At 46.4% G+C, this 16,847-nt stretch overlaps 1 protein-coding gene across 2 annotated transcripts in view; it reads left to right on the plus strand.

Annotated features, from left to right (window-relative positions):
• Positions 1-16,847, plus strand: part of Cecr2 (cat eye syndrome chromosome region, candidate 2) — a 33,861-nt gene that overhangs the window by 5,019 nt on the left and 11,995 nt on the right. The window contains exons 4-11 of one of the 2 annotated variants that reach the window (XM_013023721.1): positions 944-993; positions 2,151-2,320; positions 6,764-6,847; positions 12,380-12,533; positions 14,334-14,463; positions 15,062-15,099; positions 15,188-15,279; positions 16,150-16,276. In XM_013023721.1, the coding sequence (XP_012879175.1) occupies positions 944-993; positions 2,151-2,320; positions 6,764-6,847; positions 12,380-12,533; positions 14,334-14,463; positions 15,062-15,099; positions 15,188-15,279; positions 16,150-16,276 (845 nt within the window). The remainder of the gene's footprint in view (positions 1-943; positions 994-2,150; positions 2,321-6,763; positions 6,848-12,379; positions 12,534-14,333; positions 14,464-15,061; positions 15,100-15,187; positions 15,280-16,149; positions 16,277-16,847) is intronic. The other variant, XM_013023720.1, reaches the window with a different exon arrangement.

The raw sequence follows: 16,847 nt of genomic DNA on the forward strand, positions 1-16,847 counted from the left end.
TGAGCTACAGCGCCACTTCCGGTTTTCTGGTGGTTTATTGGAGATAGGAGTCTCGCGGTCTTTCCTGCCCGGGCTGGCTTTGAACCGCGATCCTCGGATCTTAGCCTCCTGAGTAGCTAGGATTACAGGCGTGAGCCACCAGCGCCCGGCTTCCTGGTGCATTTCTTATCTTAATAACTTTGCAGCTGGAGCAGTGTTTAAATATTTTAAAGTTTTGGGTTGGAGGTATGGCTCAATTGGTAGAACACCAGCCAATGAGCAAAACCTCAGGTACTGAGTTCACATCCCAGTCTCTCAACAACAAAAAAAAAAATTAAGAGAAATTTAATTCCAATTTGAGATTTTATATAAGTTATAATATGTAAATTTACTAGCCACAAACAGGTTTTAATAGCCACAAATAGTTCCATTTCAGACTTATAGCAAACTATATGAATGCTTACAAAAAAACAAAGAACCCAGAGTTCCTTCTTGTCTTCGGGATGTTGGTTAGCCATTGTGATACGATGTTGTGTATTTTGTAATTTAATCCCATGTGCCTGGTGAGTTAGGAACTATTAACAGCCCCCATTTCAGGAAAGTTAGTTTTCCTGAGGGAGGTCCCATGCTGACAGATCTTGAGAAGAGGCAGTCCAGCTTCCCAGCCCACGTTCATAGCCTTTGTTGTAGATAAGGTAAGGTTAGCCCTGAACTGGGGAGGGGAACATGGAGCGCCCAGGGCTCTCTGGACACAGCTGTTAACAACGCTTAGTAAGTTAATGTTTCCCTGCGCACTGAGGCTGCGGGCACCTGTGTCCCTGCACGGCCGCTGAGCAGCTGCCCCTCACAGGCATCCCTTTTCCTTCATATATGGAGTCCACATTCTGGGGAAAGTATCAAGCAATTTTGCACTTGCCTTTTTAAAACATTTTTTAATATGCCACATCATTTTCCTATGTTTCAGTGAAAAGCAAGAAGAAAACTCCTTAGCCTCTGAGACACAGACAAGAAATGGTAATGACCCTTGTGGGTGTTAAGACTCCCCCTGCTTCATGTCTGTTATGATAGTGATTCTTTTTTAATCATGCAGAGATCTTCCCTTCCTCCCTCCCTCCTCCTCCCCCTCCCTCCTTCTCCCCCACTCCCAGTTTTGCTCATCATCTTTCGTCATGTACTCATCTCCCCCAGTCCATGCAGTTTAATGCCAGCACTAGGCTACTCACAAGTGTCCAGGAACCTCACATGTGGTGAACAAGAAGCTTTTCTCTGTAACGTCAATGTTTTATGACATACTGCTTTCCTACTTAGATTTTAACTCTGTTATCCAACTAGCATAAATTTTGGGTGGGAAATTGCTTACAATATCACAATATAAATGATGTGAAAGCATAAACTTCTGCAAAAGCTCAAACTCACACTTTTTTAAAGAAAAGTAAACACATTTAAGCATTTCTTGGATATTGAGCTCATTAAAGCCACAGTATTTAGGTTTGTGTTTTCTTTACATGTTTTAGTTGTACGCAGTAACAGGAAGGTAAAAAGTATACATTATCATCTGGGCCTGGTGATATATGTGCACACACACTCACACACACACACACACACACACACACGTAATCCCAGCACTTGGGAGGCTAAGGATCTCAGCAGCTCAAGAGCAGCCTCAAGAGCTCACCTCATGCTGTGGCTCAAGTGGTAGAGCACTAGCCTTGAGCTGAAGAGCTAAGGGACAGCGCCCAGGCCCAGAGTTCAGGCCCCATGACCGGACCCCCCCCAAAAAAAAAGATCTCACCTCAAAAAATAAAAGAAGAAAACATGTGGGGTATGTGTGTCAGTGTCTTACACCTGTAATTCTAGCTGCTCAGGAAGCTGAGATCTGAGGATCTTAGTGGAAAGTTAGTATGGTCAGGAAAGCTCGTGAACCTCTTATATCCAATTAACCACCAAAAAGCTGGAAGTGGAGCTGTACCTCAAGTAGTAGAGCACTAGCTTTGAGGGAAAGAGAAAAAGCTCAGGGACAGAGCCCAGCCTCTGAATGCATATCCCAGGATGGCTGCTCCCCCGCCCTGCCCTTCTCCCTCTCCCTCTCTTTCTCTGCTGTCTCCTTTTAGTCATGACCCCGCAGGGTAGTAAGTAGGAAATCATGACAGTGAACCACCCTTGATTTTTAGGGTCCCACAGACCTGGTCAAGGCTCATGGTGGCTTCTGTGCCAGACAGAAGAGGAGTGGAGACAGGTCACCGAGAGTTTCCGAGAGCGGTCCTCCCTCCGAGAGCGGCAGCTCTACAAGCTCCTCAGTGAGGACTTTCTGCCTGAGATCTGCAACATGATCGCCCAGAAGGTATGTTTTCCTAGGGACCGGCTCCATACCGCAGCGACAGGCCTGTGGACACACACCCGAAACCGGAGGAGGCTGGGGTGATGCTCTGGCCTTCACAAAGGCCCGCGTTCCTGTCCCTCACCAGGACGCTGAATGCCTTTTCACAGCAAGATGAGTGGAAAGAGAAATGTGGGTGAATACTCAGTGTGTATGCATGAAAATGGAACCAGAAACTTGACGGGCAGGGGCCGGATAGTTTTTTTTGGTGGTGGATGATAGGTGACTGTTTAAGATGTATCATATACATACATGCACATGTTACATTGAAACTCCCTTATACAACTGTTGAACATAATTAAAAGAATTAAAAAAAAAATGGGCTGGGGAACTGGGTGCCAGTGGCTCAGGCCTATAATCCTAGCTACTCAGGAGGCTGAGATCTGAGGATCATGATTTGAAGCCAGCCTGGAGCAGGAAAGTCCCCATGAGACTCTTATTTCCAAGTAACCACTCAAAAACTGTAAGTGGCGCTATGGCTTATACCGTGCTTGTCTTGAGCACAGAGAGGCTCAGAGACAGCTCCCAGGCCCTGAATTCAAGCCTCAAAAAAGGGGAACCTGGGGGCTGGGAAGGTGGCTCAGTGGTACAGTGCTTGCCTAGCATGCATGAAGCCCTGAGTTCAATTCCTCAGTACGACATACTGAAAAAGCTAGCAGTGGCATTATGGCTCAAGTAGTAGAGCTAGCCTTGAGCAAATGAAGCTCCGCAACAGTTGCCCAGGCCCTGAGTTCAAGCCCCAGGATTGGCAAAAAAAAACCCTTTGTTTTAGAGGGAGGAAGCCTGGCACTGGTGTCTTAGGCCTATGAATCCTAGCTACTCAGAAGGTTGAGATCTGAGGAGCGAGGTTTGAAGCCAGTCCATGACACACTTATTTTCAGTAAACTACTTAGAAAAAGCTGGAAGTGCCACTGTGGCTCAAGTGGTAAAGAAAGCAAAAGATGCTCTCATGGACAGTGCCCAGGCCCTGAGTTCAAGCCCCAGGACTGGCACCAAAGAAAGAAAAAAAGAAAAAAGGAAGAGGTAAAATAATGAATAGATGCTTCTAAAAGTCTTGCCTGTGAAATTAAGATAAAATGGTAAAAAGATAATTGGTTTTCAAATGAAGAGGTGTTACTTTTGTCTAAAAGAGGAAACTGGAAAAGCAGATAAAAGTTTAATAGGTGTTTATGTGAACAAATTGCAGAAACCTTCCCTCCATAGGGTCTTACAGCCTATGATTAGCGAGTAATAACTATTTGAAGAGTACATAATTTCAAAATTCTTTGTTTTATTTCACTGTGGGTGTCCCCCCCCATTTTTCTTTTATCTAAGACCTAATTCAAATGATGCTTTTACTCATTGGCTGGTGTTCTACCAACTGAGCCATGCCCCCCCGTGTGTGTGTGTGTGTGTGTGTGTGTGTGTGTGTGTGTGTGCACGTGCTCATATGTATATGATGGTCCTGGTGCTTGAACTCGGCCCAAGTGCTGTCCCTGATGTTTTTTTTTTTTCAAGGCTAATGCTCTACTACTTGAGCCACAGTTCTACTTCTGGCTTTTTGGTGGTAAAATAAAGATGAGAGTCTCAAGAGACTTTCTGGCCTGGACTGGCTTGGAACCATGATCCTCAGATCTCAGCCTCTTGAGCAGCTCAGATTCTAGGTGTGAGCCACTGTCACTTGGCTCTGTGTTGCAACGATGAAAAATGTCTTTTCAGATGTAGCAATTGAAACATCAGCAGAAAAGAATATGATGCTCACATTAGACAACATTAAACTAACATTTTAAACAGTGGGAAGGGGAGGCAGTCACAGAGACTGGGTTCCTGGTAAAGGGTAGTGTGAAGAACTGGGAGCTTTCCTTCAGATACACCTGAATCATGGCTCCACCCTATTCTGTTGATCCCTTGGAGAAGATAGGTCATAGTTCTGAGATTCATGTCTGTTTGCCACCTGCAGAGTGCTGTCTTCATAGGAAGTCTGGTGGGTATTAAACAAAAGAACTTACGTTAGTGTGCATAGCACTTAGGAGGCATGGAGTCTCGTGCATTGTTTGATGATGATGATGATGGTGGGTAACTGATGAAGAATCTCAATTGGAAAGTAAACCCACATTTCTTAATAAAATACAGACAGAAGATTTGATACATCTCTGGAGGTATGTTAGTAAACTGGAGAGAATTAAGGAGGTGAGGCCTTTGGGCATATAAAAATGTTAGTGGCCGGGAGCTGGTGACTCACGCCTGTAATCCTAGCTACTCAGGAGGCTGAGAACTGAGGATCACAGTTCAAAACCAGCCCGGGCAGGAAAGTCCGTGAGACTCTTATCTCCAATAAACCACTAGAAAACCGGAAGTGGCGCTGTGGCTCAAGCCGTAGAGTGCTCGCCTTGAGCTGAAGAGCTGAGGGACAGCGCCCAGGCCCAGAGTTCAAGCCCCAGGACTGACCCAAAAAAAAAAAAGGTGATACAGAAAGTAGTATTTAGTCTAAAAGTTGTGTTTGGGACAGCTCTTAAACATTAGACACTTAAATAAATTGGTTTAGACTGTGTACACAAAAGGTGACAGTATGTATGTCAGGACACCCCTCTGTGCCGAGAACAGGAAGGTCTTCCTTAGTCGCTCTTCTGTGATGTCACAGTGTTGGAGTGAAAGTGCTGTTGGCTTTTTGTGCTATTAGCATGGTAAATCGATGAGATTTCCCTTTGGAAAGTTCTGTGCTAGTCTGCGTTTAAAGTTTAAGAGATCTTCTCTTAATGTCTTGAACCTTATAAACTGCTGGGGTAGCTTTTGTGGAAAAGGAAGAAGGTCACAATACTTTGGATCTTGTGATTGAATTTACACAGGACCCCCCCCCCCCAGAAAAGGTGTCCAAACTGCTGACCCTCTCCCTTTGCAGTGTGCCTAAACCATATGAACTATTCCTTACTGTTACTCTGTTGTTTGATGACTTACATCATTATAACTTGAAGAAGTCTTGAGAATTCTTGAAAGGAAGATCAGGATTCCAGAATGTGTCCTGTGGAAGTTGTTGGACTATCTGACCGAAGGCTCTTGTCTAGCAGGCTACAAGGTGGCTCATCCACCAGAACCCCACAGGCTGCAGGCACCTGCTAATACAGTGTCAGCTAGAGTGCACGCCTAGGTGTAGATCATCTCCGAAGCTCCTCCTTTGAGATTTCCAAGTGGTCGCTTTCGGGCTGCTCAGTTTTCTCAGCGTTCTTCACAGATGAGCTTTCTGATGTCTCCTTGCTGTGTCTTCTTCCCACTTTCACTCATTCTGGACTCTGCTTGGGCAGATGCCCTCCCTCACTTCTTCCTACTGCCACTGACTGACCTTTAAAAGGGCTTTCTGCTTCCAGCTGCCTTTTTTTTTTTTTTTTCTGATGCTGGTCCTGGAACTTGAACTCAGGGCCTGGGCACTGTCTGTCCCTGACTTTTTTTGTTTTGTTTTTTGCTCAAGACGAGCGTTCTGCCACTTGAGCCATAGCTCTGCTTCTGGCTTTTTGGTAGTTTATTTTGGAGATGAGAGTCTCATGGACTTTGCTGTCAGGACTGACTTCAAACTACAGTCCTCAGATCTTAGCCTCCTGAGAAGCTAGGATTGTAGGCATGAGCCACTAGTGTCCAGCTTCTTAACTGCTATTACTGTGGTAAGACAGAGCTTTACCATTAGTGTGAATTTGGGTAAGGTACCCAAAGCTGGCCTTGAACTTGGAGTCTAGACATGTACTGTTGTTTTGGGTTTTTTTGGTCGTGGGCCTTGAATCCAAGACCTAGGCACTGTCCCTAAGCTCTTTTACTCAAGGCTAGTGCTCTACCGCTTTGAGCCACAGTGCCACTCCGAGGTTTTGATAGGGACTTTTTTGTCTAGCCTGTTTGTATCTGCAGTCCTCACATCTCAGCCTCCAGAGTAGCTAGGATCAGGCATGAGCCATCAGTGCTCAGTGGAAAAATGTTCTTAATATTATTTTTTTTCCTTTGGTAAAGGTTGTCATGGGAGATTCTTGGCTGTTTTGTTTAATATGCTGAGCTTGTTATGTTAATGTGCACCCTCATCCCAACTACTGGCCGGAGCATAAGGAGAGCAGGATTATGGTCCAAGCCTGTTCCCTCACAAAAAGGAAGACCTTATCTCAAAAATAGCCAGCACAAAAAATGTAAGAGGCATGGCTCAAGTGGTAAAGAACCTGCTTACCAAGCTGAAGATCCTGAGCTCAAACCTCAGTACCACCGAGAGTGATAGTAGTAATTTATTGCCTTAGAACCTGGCATAGCTAAATACTCGTTGTCCTGATCGTCTTATAGATCGTCACCATTGGCGATTTCCTCTGTGCCTCCGTGGTTCTTTTTCTGGCGGTGGCAGCGGCAGTAGCTGAGAGCACCCTAATCTGTCTATCCCTTTCTTTTCCTCACTTCTAACTATAGGGAAAACGTCCACAGCGCACAAAGGCAGAGTTGCAACCTAGGTGGATGTCAGACCACCTGTCCATGGACTCCATCAGACCAGAGGTGAGTGAGTGTGCAAGCAGAGAGACAGAAAGGGCAGCTCCCTTTCACGTAGCTTTTGTTTTCACTTCTTTATTTTTCTTCATTTAAGTCTCAAAAACTTTATTAAGGATTTTTGCATGTAAGGCCCATTTCTGTAAAGAGAATATGGAAATAAATCGTTAGATCATAGTCTCATCTCCTTGAGTGATAGGTGCATCCACACGTATACTCTAATATAGATCAGAGTGGCTAAGTTGTAAAATAGAGGTAAAAAGTTTATGAACGCAAAGCAAAGAAGGAAGGACTTGGGCAGTGTTTGGCCTGGGCTTGGGGGTGGCTTGGATTCTGGTAGTTGGCGGGGAGAGTGGTAGAGCCCAGCGCAGTCTCCCCGTGGCAAGGAAGCACACAGCATGGTAGAGAGCCGTGTGTGGTGCGCGCAGCTGGGCAGGTGCGATGCGTGGTGTTACAGTGCAGAGTAGGGCTCTCCAGAGTCTCCTCTTTATTTATATCTTCAGTAGGCACAGAAGCAAGCTGCCACTTGCTTTTGGAAGAATGCTCTCTGCTCACTCCATATACAGTAAATGCCTTTTGGGGGGTGGGAGGGAGGGTGGCTCGTGGGGGTGGAACTCTGGGCCTGTGCATTGTCCTTGAGCCCTTGAGCTCAAGGCAAGCACTCTACCACCTAAGCCACAGCACCACGTCTGGTTTTCTGGTGGTCTATTGGAGATAAGAGTTTCATGGACTTTCCTGCTTGGGCTGGCTTTGAACCACAATCCTCAGGTCTCAGCCTCCTGAGTAGGATTATAGCCATGAGCCACTGGTGCCCAGGCTAAGTATATGCTTTTATAAGAAAAAACTGGTGGTACTAAATAGTAGTTACAGCAAGAGGAAGTAGAATTTTTGCTGTTTGAAATATCTAGAATGGAGGAGATGACCTTTGGGGAGAAATTATTTCCTTAGAGAATAGAATGGTAGGAATGGAAGAAGCTAGTGAACAAATAGAAGAGGTAGGCCAGTGAATAAAGGAATGTCTTGATTGATCACCATTCACCAACCTTTTGGGAAATTGAGCAGTGAAAGAAAATGAAAAGTAAAGAAAGCTGGTGTTGTGGTAGATGTCTGTCAGAGCCAGAGGCAAGACAATCCTGAGTTGGAAGCCAGGATCGCCTACATAAAACCAACCAGTCTTATTTCAAACAATAGTAGAAAGGAGGGTTCACAGTTGGTCCCTGTTTGGTACAGTATGGGCCTGAAATGGCTGTGAATTGGAATAGGATGGATATGCTGTCTCTCTGCTGAGATGAATTGCCCAAGTGACAAGGCCTTGTCAGAAAGTCTGTTGCTCACATTTCTCCTAAGACAGTTCTCTTGAAACGCAGGACATTTTTGGTGTTTATTATCAGTCATATGAGTAGAAAGCGTATCAGATGGGAGTCTGAAGGACATTGTTAGCTGAAGAAAATGGGTAAGAAATGGGTATTACTAAGAAAGTTTCCAAGCACCATCCAGGACTAATGAGTCATATGGTTCCGTGTTTTCCTTTCGTGACATAACCTTTGAGGTGTGAAATGACTTTGATCTAGCGCCACACTGTGGGGAGAGAAATTTCTGGTCTTTTCATTCACTGAGATTGACCGAGTGGAGAGGTGACTGAGAATTTGGGAGAGCAGGGCAGGGGGATGTGTGGTGAGGAGGCTGAGAAGGCCGTTTCTTCTCAGCCCGCTTCTTGCTCTCAGGCGACTGCCCGTCTGACTGCCTTTGTGTTGGCAATCCCGCAGCGCCTGCTTTCCACCTCCCTCGGTCCCTCTTGCCAGTGGCACCAGCCCGAGCTCTCAGGCGTGTTTCTTTTGCTAGGTTCTCCCTTTCCGCCTTTTCCCTCCACAGTCAACGCCTCCTTGAACACTGCTATGGGGCAGCTGTTTGTTCAGATTTGCCCATAATCTAAGTACCCTGGAAGAGTCTGCTCCAAGCAGACGTTGAGCATCAGACAGTAACATTTCTTCTATTTTGGTAGGGTTTATTTTTAAAATTCTGCTATTTAGCTTGAAATACAGGAACCACAGTATGTAGGAACACAAACAATACTTGAATATCTGTTTAAGAATCAGATGTTTTGGAGAAATCTTAATGATAACATGAGCTTCCAGAGCAGATAAATTTTCAGGCCTTTTAAGCACCTAGGCATTGACCACCCAGGGACTACACTGCCTCCGAAGATCTTTTAATGTGACCCCTACGGGAAGATCAGTGAAGGGGCATGGGCTCCCTGAGCCTGAGGATTAGGGGTGCTGAGTGGGGGTGGAGGGAGGTGGGAAGCGGGGGGAGCCCAGTGGACCAGCAGGGCATCTTGCAGTGAGGAGCCAGCACTGCATTAGCCTGAGAGAGGTTTTAGTTCACAGTCGTTTAGAGGGTTCCACAATGATGTTTCTAATTAGCCTCTCATTAACACACCCTCTTGATTCTAGAAGGACTTTTTCTTATAGAGCATTTAAACAGCAATCCCTGTCCCATTTACAACTGGCTTTTTACATGGTACCATTACATATTACTTCATACATACCCTTTTTAATTGATAACTTAGCCGGGCTGCCTCTTAATCGAAGAACATTCATTAAATAGAAGTAAAAAAATTCTGGTTTGCTATTGTATGGTATAGTGACTACAGCTAGAGTTTGTTTATCATATACAGTCAAAAAGAATTTTTTTTGCTTCTTTTATTGGCCATGAATGATAAATGTCTAAGAAGATAGTTACGTTTAACCTGATGACAGAATAAACCTATGTATACTAAAACAGCACATAGCACCTTGTTGTTATGTATGTACGTACACTAAACAGCACACAGCACCTTGTTGTTATGTGTGTACGTACACTAAACAGCACACAGCACCTTGTTGTTATGTGTGTTTAACCTGATGACAGAATAGAACTACGTACACTAAACAGCACACAGCACCTTGTTGTTATGTGTGTTTAACCTGATGACAGAATAGATCTACGTACACTAAACAGCACACAGCAACTTGTTGTTATGTATGTACGTACACTAAACAGCACACAGCACCTTGTTGTTATGTATGTACGTACACTAAACAGCACACAGCACCTTGTTGTTATGTATGTACGTACACTAAACAGCACACAGCACCTTGTTGTTACGTGTGTTTAACCTGATGACAGAATAGATCTACGTACACTAAAACAGCACACAGCACCTTGTTGTTACGTATGTTTTATGCGACTATGCTGAGATTTGAACCCAGACCCTTCTAGGCGACCACCCTATCCCCAAAGGCATCTGGAGCCCTTCCTTCAGTCATGGGGCTTGAACTCTGGGCCTGGGCACTGTCCTTCAGCTCTTCAGCTCTTCTACTTTGAGCTATAGCACCACTGATGGTTTTTGGTTAATTGGAAATAAGAGTCTCATGGGAGCTGGGTGCCGGTGGCTCACGCCTGTCATCCCAGCTACTCAGGAGGCTGAGATCTGAGGATTGTGGTTCAAAGCCAGCCCAGGCAGGAACGTCCGTGAGACTCTTATCTCCAATTAACCACCAGAAACCCAGAAGTGGCGCTGTGGCTCAAGTGGTAGAGTGCTCGCCTTGAGCTGAAGAGCTGAGGGACAGCGCCCAGGCCCAGAGTTCAAGCCCCAGGACTGACAAAGAAAAAAGAAAACTTAAATATCGAAAACCTTCATAATGTGTAATTGAGGAATCATTGCCATTTGCAGCTAGCTACCCATTTGCTTCAGACCCTTTATTACAAACAGATCCCACTGAACATTTCTGCGCCCTGTGTGGTTTATTACCTTCTGTGAGTTGCATATTGGTTTTCAAGTGGGGGTCTGTTAAGCATTTTTTTTTTTTTTTTTTTGGTTGGTCGTGGGGCTTGAACTCTGGGCCTGGGCGCTGTCCCTCAGCTCTTCAGCTCAAGGCGAGCGCTCTACCACTTGAGCTACAGCGCCACTTCCGGTTTTCTGGTGGTTTATTGGAGATAGGAGTCTCACGGTCTCTCCTGCCTGGGCTGGCTTTCAACCGCGATCCTCAGATCTCAGCCTCCTGAGTAGCTAGGATTACAGGCGTGAGCCACCAGCGCCCGGCTGTTAAGAGTTCTTTACATGTTTGCAGTGTCCCTTTGTTTTTGTTGCAAAAAGTGTGCGTTGCTGCGGTGTGGCTTGAGTGGCTGTCCTCCTTTCCCTCAGCACCTGAGTGTGGCCAGGTGCATGTGGAACGCTTCAGGGCAGTTCTTGTGTTTGTTTGCAGATTAGGTCTTCAGTGGTATTTTTTCTGTTCATAAGTGATTGATTTGCATTTCCTCAGGAAAGAAGCTAATCTTGGGGGATAGCTGGGTAGAGTGGTTGTATAGCACTCCGGAGACCCTTGACCAGGCTGGGTCCCCAGAACCAGAAACGACCCGAAACAAATGCTTGTTCTGTTTAGTATACCCTGTAATGGTAAAGGAAGAACGGAAGAATATTTCACAGATATTTCAGAATATTTGTGGCGACAAATGTACACATACATTGTAAGTTACTTAAATAATTGTGGTCATTTAAGATGGCCTTCCTGCATCAGGCAAGGGGCCATTCGTTTTGTTAGAATGAAGTAACTCCATTGACAAGGCTGTTTTCCTCTTTGTCACTTTCATTGGATGTCTTACACACATTGTCTGGGAATCACTGTACAGCTGTCTTGCTTTGGTCTCTGTGATTTGGTGTATGATACGTATTCAGGCTGGGATAACAGGATTGCTGGTGGGATGCTGGGAAGAGGCTCACTGGCATTTATTTAGGAGGGCGATGGCGTCTCCCAGGTAACTGTCCTTTGCCAAGTGTAGAAGCACGCCAGTTCCTAATCATCGTCTGCCTGCCTGGGTTGAGGGAGATGGTGGTTTCAGGACTTTGTTCTGTGCAGCCTGCTTACAAGTGCAATGTTATGTATACAGTCAGTGATAGTTTTTAATTTTTATTCCTCTCTGTTTATTCTAGAGTTTTACTTTGCAAGCTCTTCTAACATCAGGGTTAAAGTGGTAAAGTGACTTTGAGAAATCTACTTCTAAACTTGCTTTAACCACAAAAAACAACTCCCTTGCCCCCAAAACAAACAAACCAGGCTGGGCACCGGGGGCTCACGCCTGTCATCCTAGTTACTCAGGAGGCTGAGATCTGAGGATCGCGGTTCAAAGCCAGCTCAGGCAGGAAAGTGGTTCAAAGCCAGCTCAGGCAGGAAAGTCCGTGAGACTCTATCTCCAATTAACCAACCACTAGAAAACTGGAAGCGGTGCTGTGTTTCATGTAGTAGAGTGCTTGCCTTGAGCTGAAGAGCTCAGGGACAGCGCCCAGGCCGAGTTCAAGCCCCATGATCAACAAAGAAAAAAAAAATCAGTGGTTTCCTTGTTAAATACAATTTGTCTAAATGGCATTGCCATCCTTTGCCCTTTGAAGTCCTCCCCTGTTTACATTAACTAGTCAGTGCAGGATGTTGAAGCCAATAACTTGCATCTTCACTCTGCTTCGCGTTTGGTCCATTGATTCTACTCCGCCTTGGCTCCTCACAGGGGACTCCTGTACTTGCCAGGATAGAGAAACAGAAGCGCAAGGAGGAGGAAGAAGAGCGTCAGATTCTTCTCGCTGTGCAGAAGAAGGAGCAGGAGCAGATGTTAAAGGAGGAGAGGAAGCGGGAATTAGAGGAAAAAGTCAAGGCAGTGGAAGGTATGTGAGCCTTCCTGCCCCGTCATGAGACGCATCCATGTGAGGTGAGGCTGCCCACATCCAAGTGGAGATGCAGCCAGGAGTTCATGGCTCATCTGAGCTTTGGCTGATCAGACTCCTGCTGTCATACACATACATGAAAAAGCCGAAAATTCTGAAGTACTGATCATAATTTGTTCCATACTTTTTGGGGCGGGCAGGTGGGCAGGACGAGAGGTTGACTTCAGGGCCTCACACTTTCCAGGCAGGTGTGTTTGCATGTGCGTTAATCTTTGAGCCACTGTGATTTCAGGCTAGTGGGTGCTTAATTAGAGATAAGAATCTCATGGGGGCCCAAGAAGGTAGCTCAGTGGTAGAGCACTTGCCTTGCATGCGTGAGGCCCTGGGTTCCATTCCTTAGCACCACATAAGCAAAAAGAAAAGAGCCGGAAGTGGCGCTGTGGCTCAAGTGGTAGAGCGCTAGCCTTGAGCTGAAGAGCTGAGGGACAGCGCCCAGGCCCAGAGTTGAGGCACCATGACGGGGGTGGGGGGGGGGGAGAATCTCACAGACAGACTTTCCTACCTGGGCTGGCTTCAAACCACAGTTCTCAGCTCTCAGCCTCCTGGGTGGCTAGGGTTATAGGTGTGAGCCACTGGCACCTGGCTGCCTCCAGCCACAGTCCTCCGAGCTGTGCCTGCTGTGTGGCTGGGATGACTGGTGCACACAACTACGGTGAGCTTGTGTGTGGAGATGAGGACTTTCACCTTAGTTGGCCTCAAACACAGTCCTCCTGAACCCCACCTTCCAAGTAGCTAGGATTACAGGCTTGAGCTCCCTCCTCCTTCCAGAAATGTAGTTATTGCCTTTGGACATTACATAAGTCTCTGTTCCTAAGTGCCAGGATTGGAACTGAGCAGATAAGCAGCCCTGACCTGTTGGAGCACCTTTTTGTATCCCATTGTTTCATAGACTCCATGTCCAGGGCTCCTGGAATGCAGTGTACACAGGAACAGCTAGACTTGTTGGGGGAGGCGTCTCCTCGTCACACGAATTGGCTTCTTTAATAGTGCCAGTCGAACCAGGGTTCTACTTACAATCAACGGAGTTGTTTATGACAACCTTGGGATTGGCAGAACTAGATACTTCTGTGGGTGCCAAGAGTTCTGGGGTTAGAATGTGGTGCAGAAGACTCTTCAGCACAACACTGTAGCCCCTCGGATCCTCTGACTTGACATCAACAGTCACCATGTGCAGAAAAAGTGCTGGTACAGGTATGGGTCTCACCACAGGGGGGATGCCTGCTCACCCCTCGCCCCGTCAAGCTTGCTCCGGGGAATGTTCAAGTCCCAGGCCAGTGGCGCAGCTCCCAGCCCACAAAGGTCTGCCGCGCAGCCCCGTGCCTGTCGCCCCGAGACAACCACAGGCAGGCGAGATGGGTCTGTCTGCCCTGCCCTGCCCTGCCCTTTGGTTTTCCAGAGTTAAATGACCTGCAACTTATTTGGCCAAGTAGGGATAAAGGGAACCATGCAAGAGTTTTCTTTACAGTGACAGGTTTGTCTGAGCAACCATTCTGTGCCAGCACCGTTCAGAATTCAGTAATGACACAATAAATCATTCATTTTGTGGTGCTTCCATTTGGGTGGTAAGAAGATGGAGAATGATTAATGTCAGGTATCACTGATGCTGATAAGCTTTCTGAAGGAAAGGAAGGCAAGTTTGTGTAAGGAGTGACGCGTTATGCTGAGCTTCTCCAAGGGGAGATGGCTGGAGGAGCAGGGTTGCAAGCACAGTGCTCACCATCACGTCCGTGTTCCCTCTAGATCGTGCCAAGAGGAGAAAGCTCAGGGAGGAACGGGCATGGCTGCTGGCTCAAGGCAAGGAGCTTCCCCCCGAACTGTCCCATCTGGACCCCAGCTCTCCCGTGAGGGAGGAGAAGAAGCCTAAGGACCTGTGAGTAATAATGGCAGCAAGCCTTGTCACAGACCTGTCTGTGGGAGCGTGGCGAGACCGCAAAGAACAGGAGTGGGTGTTAAACCCACGGAGCCCCCGCACACAGATCCACTGCCCTGCTCTGTCACAAGCACAGAGACCCTCTACAAAGCTCTGTTACGCTAAAGAAACTAGAATCGGATTACTTCTAAGAATCTGATTATTTTGAAAGTACAAAGAACATCTTTTTAGTTTAGAAGAGTGGGGATTTTTTATTTTTGGGGGTTAGCAGTATCTTTCCGTAACCTTCTGGCTTGGAACTTGAGATTCTTCTGCTGGTATCACAGGCATTCCCCACCATGCTCAGCACACAGCGTAACTGCTTCTGTTTTCACTTCCAACCAAGCAGGACGGCACGTGTGTGGAATTCCAGCACTAGGGAGACTGAGGCAGGAGAATTGGTCATTCAAAGCCTGCTAACCCCTGTCCCCACGGAAATGAGAAAGGAATGTGCTGATGAGTCACTTGAATTAGTTTGGAGATGGGGAAATCTGATGATCTCTCTATTGCTAAGAGATGATGGTGAATTAGTGCTAATGTGTTGTTTTACAATTCACAGCTTTGAGTTAGATGACGACTTCACTGCCATGTACAAAGGTGAGGACCTGTCCTCCATACCCGGGCTCTGATTCTGAGAACCTCCTGTGTGAGTGTGCGTGGATTGCTTTTCTCTTGTTTCTTTCAGTTCTAGATGTGGTTAAGGCCCACAAGGATTCCTGGCCCTTCCTGGAACCTGTAGATGAATCCTATGCCCCTAACTATTACCAGATTATTAAGGTATGTTTGAACTCTTCATTTAGTATCTGTATTTTGCTGGAATTTTCTTTTGCTTATCTATCATTCTCCCTCTCCCCCTCCCCCTCCCCTTTCCCCTCCCCTTCTCCCTCCCTCCCCTTTCCCCCATCTCCCTTGCATTCTCTTTAACTCTCCCCCCCCTTCTGTTATTTGTCTCTTCCCTTTTCCCCTCCCTCCCTCCGTGCCTCCTTTCCTCTTTCCCTCCCTCCTTTTCTTCTGGGGTTTGAACTTGCTCTCTCACTTAAATGTCTTTGCTCAAACCTGGAGCTCCACCACTTGAGCCATGCCCTCCATTTCTGGGTAACTAGAGATAGGAGTCTCTAGGGTTTGTCTGTCTGTGCTGGCTTTGAGCCTTGATGGCTTAGATGAAAGCCTGCTGAGTAGCTAGGATCACAAGTGTGAGTCACTCCCGGTGATGGTTCTGGGGTTTAGACTTGGTAGGCAGGCCCTCTACCATCCGAGCCACACACCTATGCTCCTCGAGTTCATTTTGTTACAATTTTCTCTTCCCTTCTGGCGGTACTGGGGCTTGAACTGGGTGTCACGTTCATGTGGCTTGCTTGCTTGCTAGGTTGGTGCTCTGCCACTCTCATCATTTGTTTGTTTGTTACCGGGGGTGGTCATTGTGGAGCTTGAAGTCAGGACCTAGGCACCATCCCTGAGCTCTTTGCTCAAGGCTAGTGCTCTAACCACTTGGAGCCACAGCGCTGCTTGCAGATTCTCTACCACTCTCTTTGTCATTCTTACAAATTAGATTATTGGACATATACCATTCTCTTAAGCATTTTGTAATGGCATGAAACCTTTGCTTCAGAAGTGCTGAGTAATGTTCTATTATGTCTTCAATGTTAGATCCCCATGGATATTTCAAGTATGGAGAAGAAATTGAATGGAGGTATATACTGTACCAAGGAAGAATTTATAAGTGATATGAAGACAATGTTCAAGAATTGTCGAAAATATAATGGGGAAAATAGTGGTAAGTGAGGAATGAAGACATGCTGAATGCTGTTACTATCAGATTAATATACCTTCAGCTGGGACCAGTGGCCCATGCTTCTAATCCTACCCACTCAGGAGGCTGAGATCAGAGGATTACAGATATGGCAGTTTGAAACCAGCCCAGGCAGGAAAGTTTGTGAGACTCATATCCCCAATTGAGAAATTAATTTATACACCCCCCCCCCCAAATTACTACTAGAAATAATATGGTCAAAGCTGGGCATTCTTTTTTGTTTTTTTCTTTTTCTTTTTTGGTTGGTCGTGGGGCTTGACCTCAGGCTGGGTGCCGTCTCTCAGCTCTTCAGCTCAAGGCAAGCACTCTTACCACTTGAGCCACTTAACCACTTGGTGGTTAGTTGGAGATAAGAGTCTCACTGACTTTTCCTGCCTGGGCTGGCTTTGAAACACAATCCTCAGATCTCAGCCTCCTGAGTAGCTAGGATAATGGGCATGAGCCACCAGTGCCCAGCCAAAGCTGGAAAACTGGGCATTTTTTTTTCTCTGGGGCTGGGCGCTGTCCTCAGCTCTTCAGCTCCAGGCTAGTGCTC

Source organism: Dipodomys ordii, unplaced genomic scaffold (genome assembly GCF_000151885.1).
Source record: "Dipodomys ordii isolate 6190 unplaced genomic scaffold, Dord_2.0 Scaffold69, whole genome shotgun sequence".
Lineage (NCBI taxonomy): Eukaryota > Metazoa > Chordata > Mammalia > Rodentia > Heteromyidae > Dipodomys > Dipodomys ordii.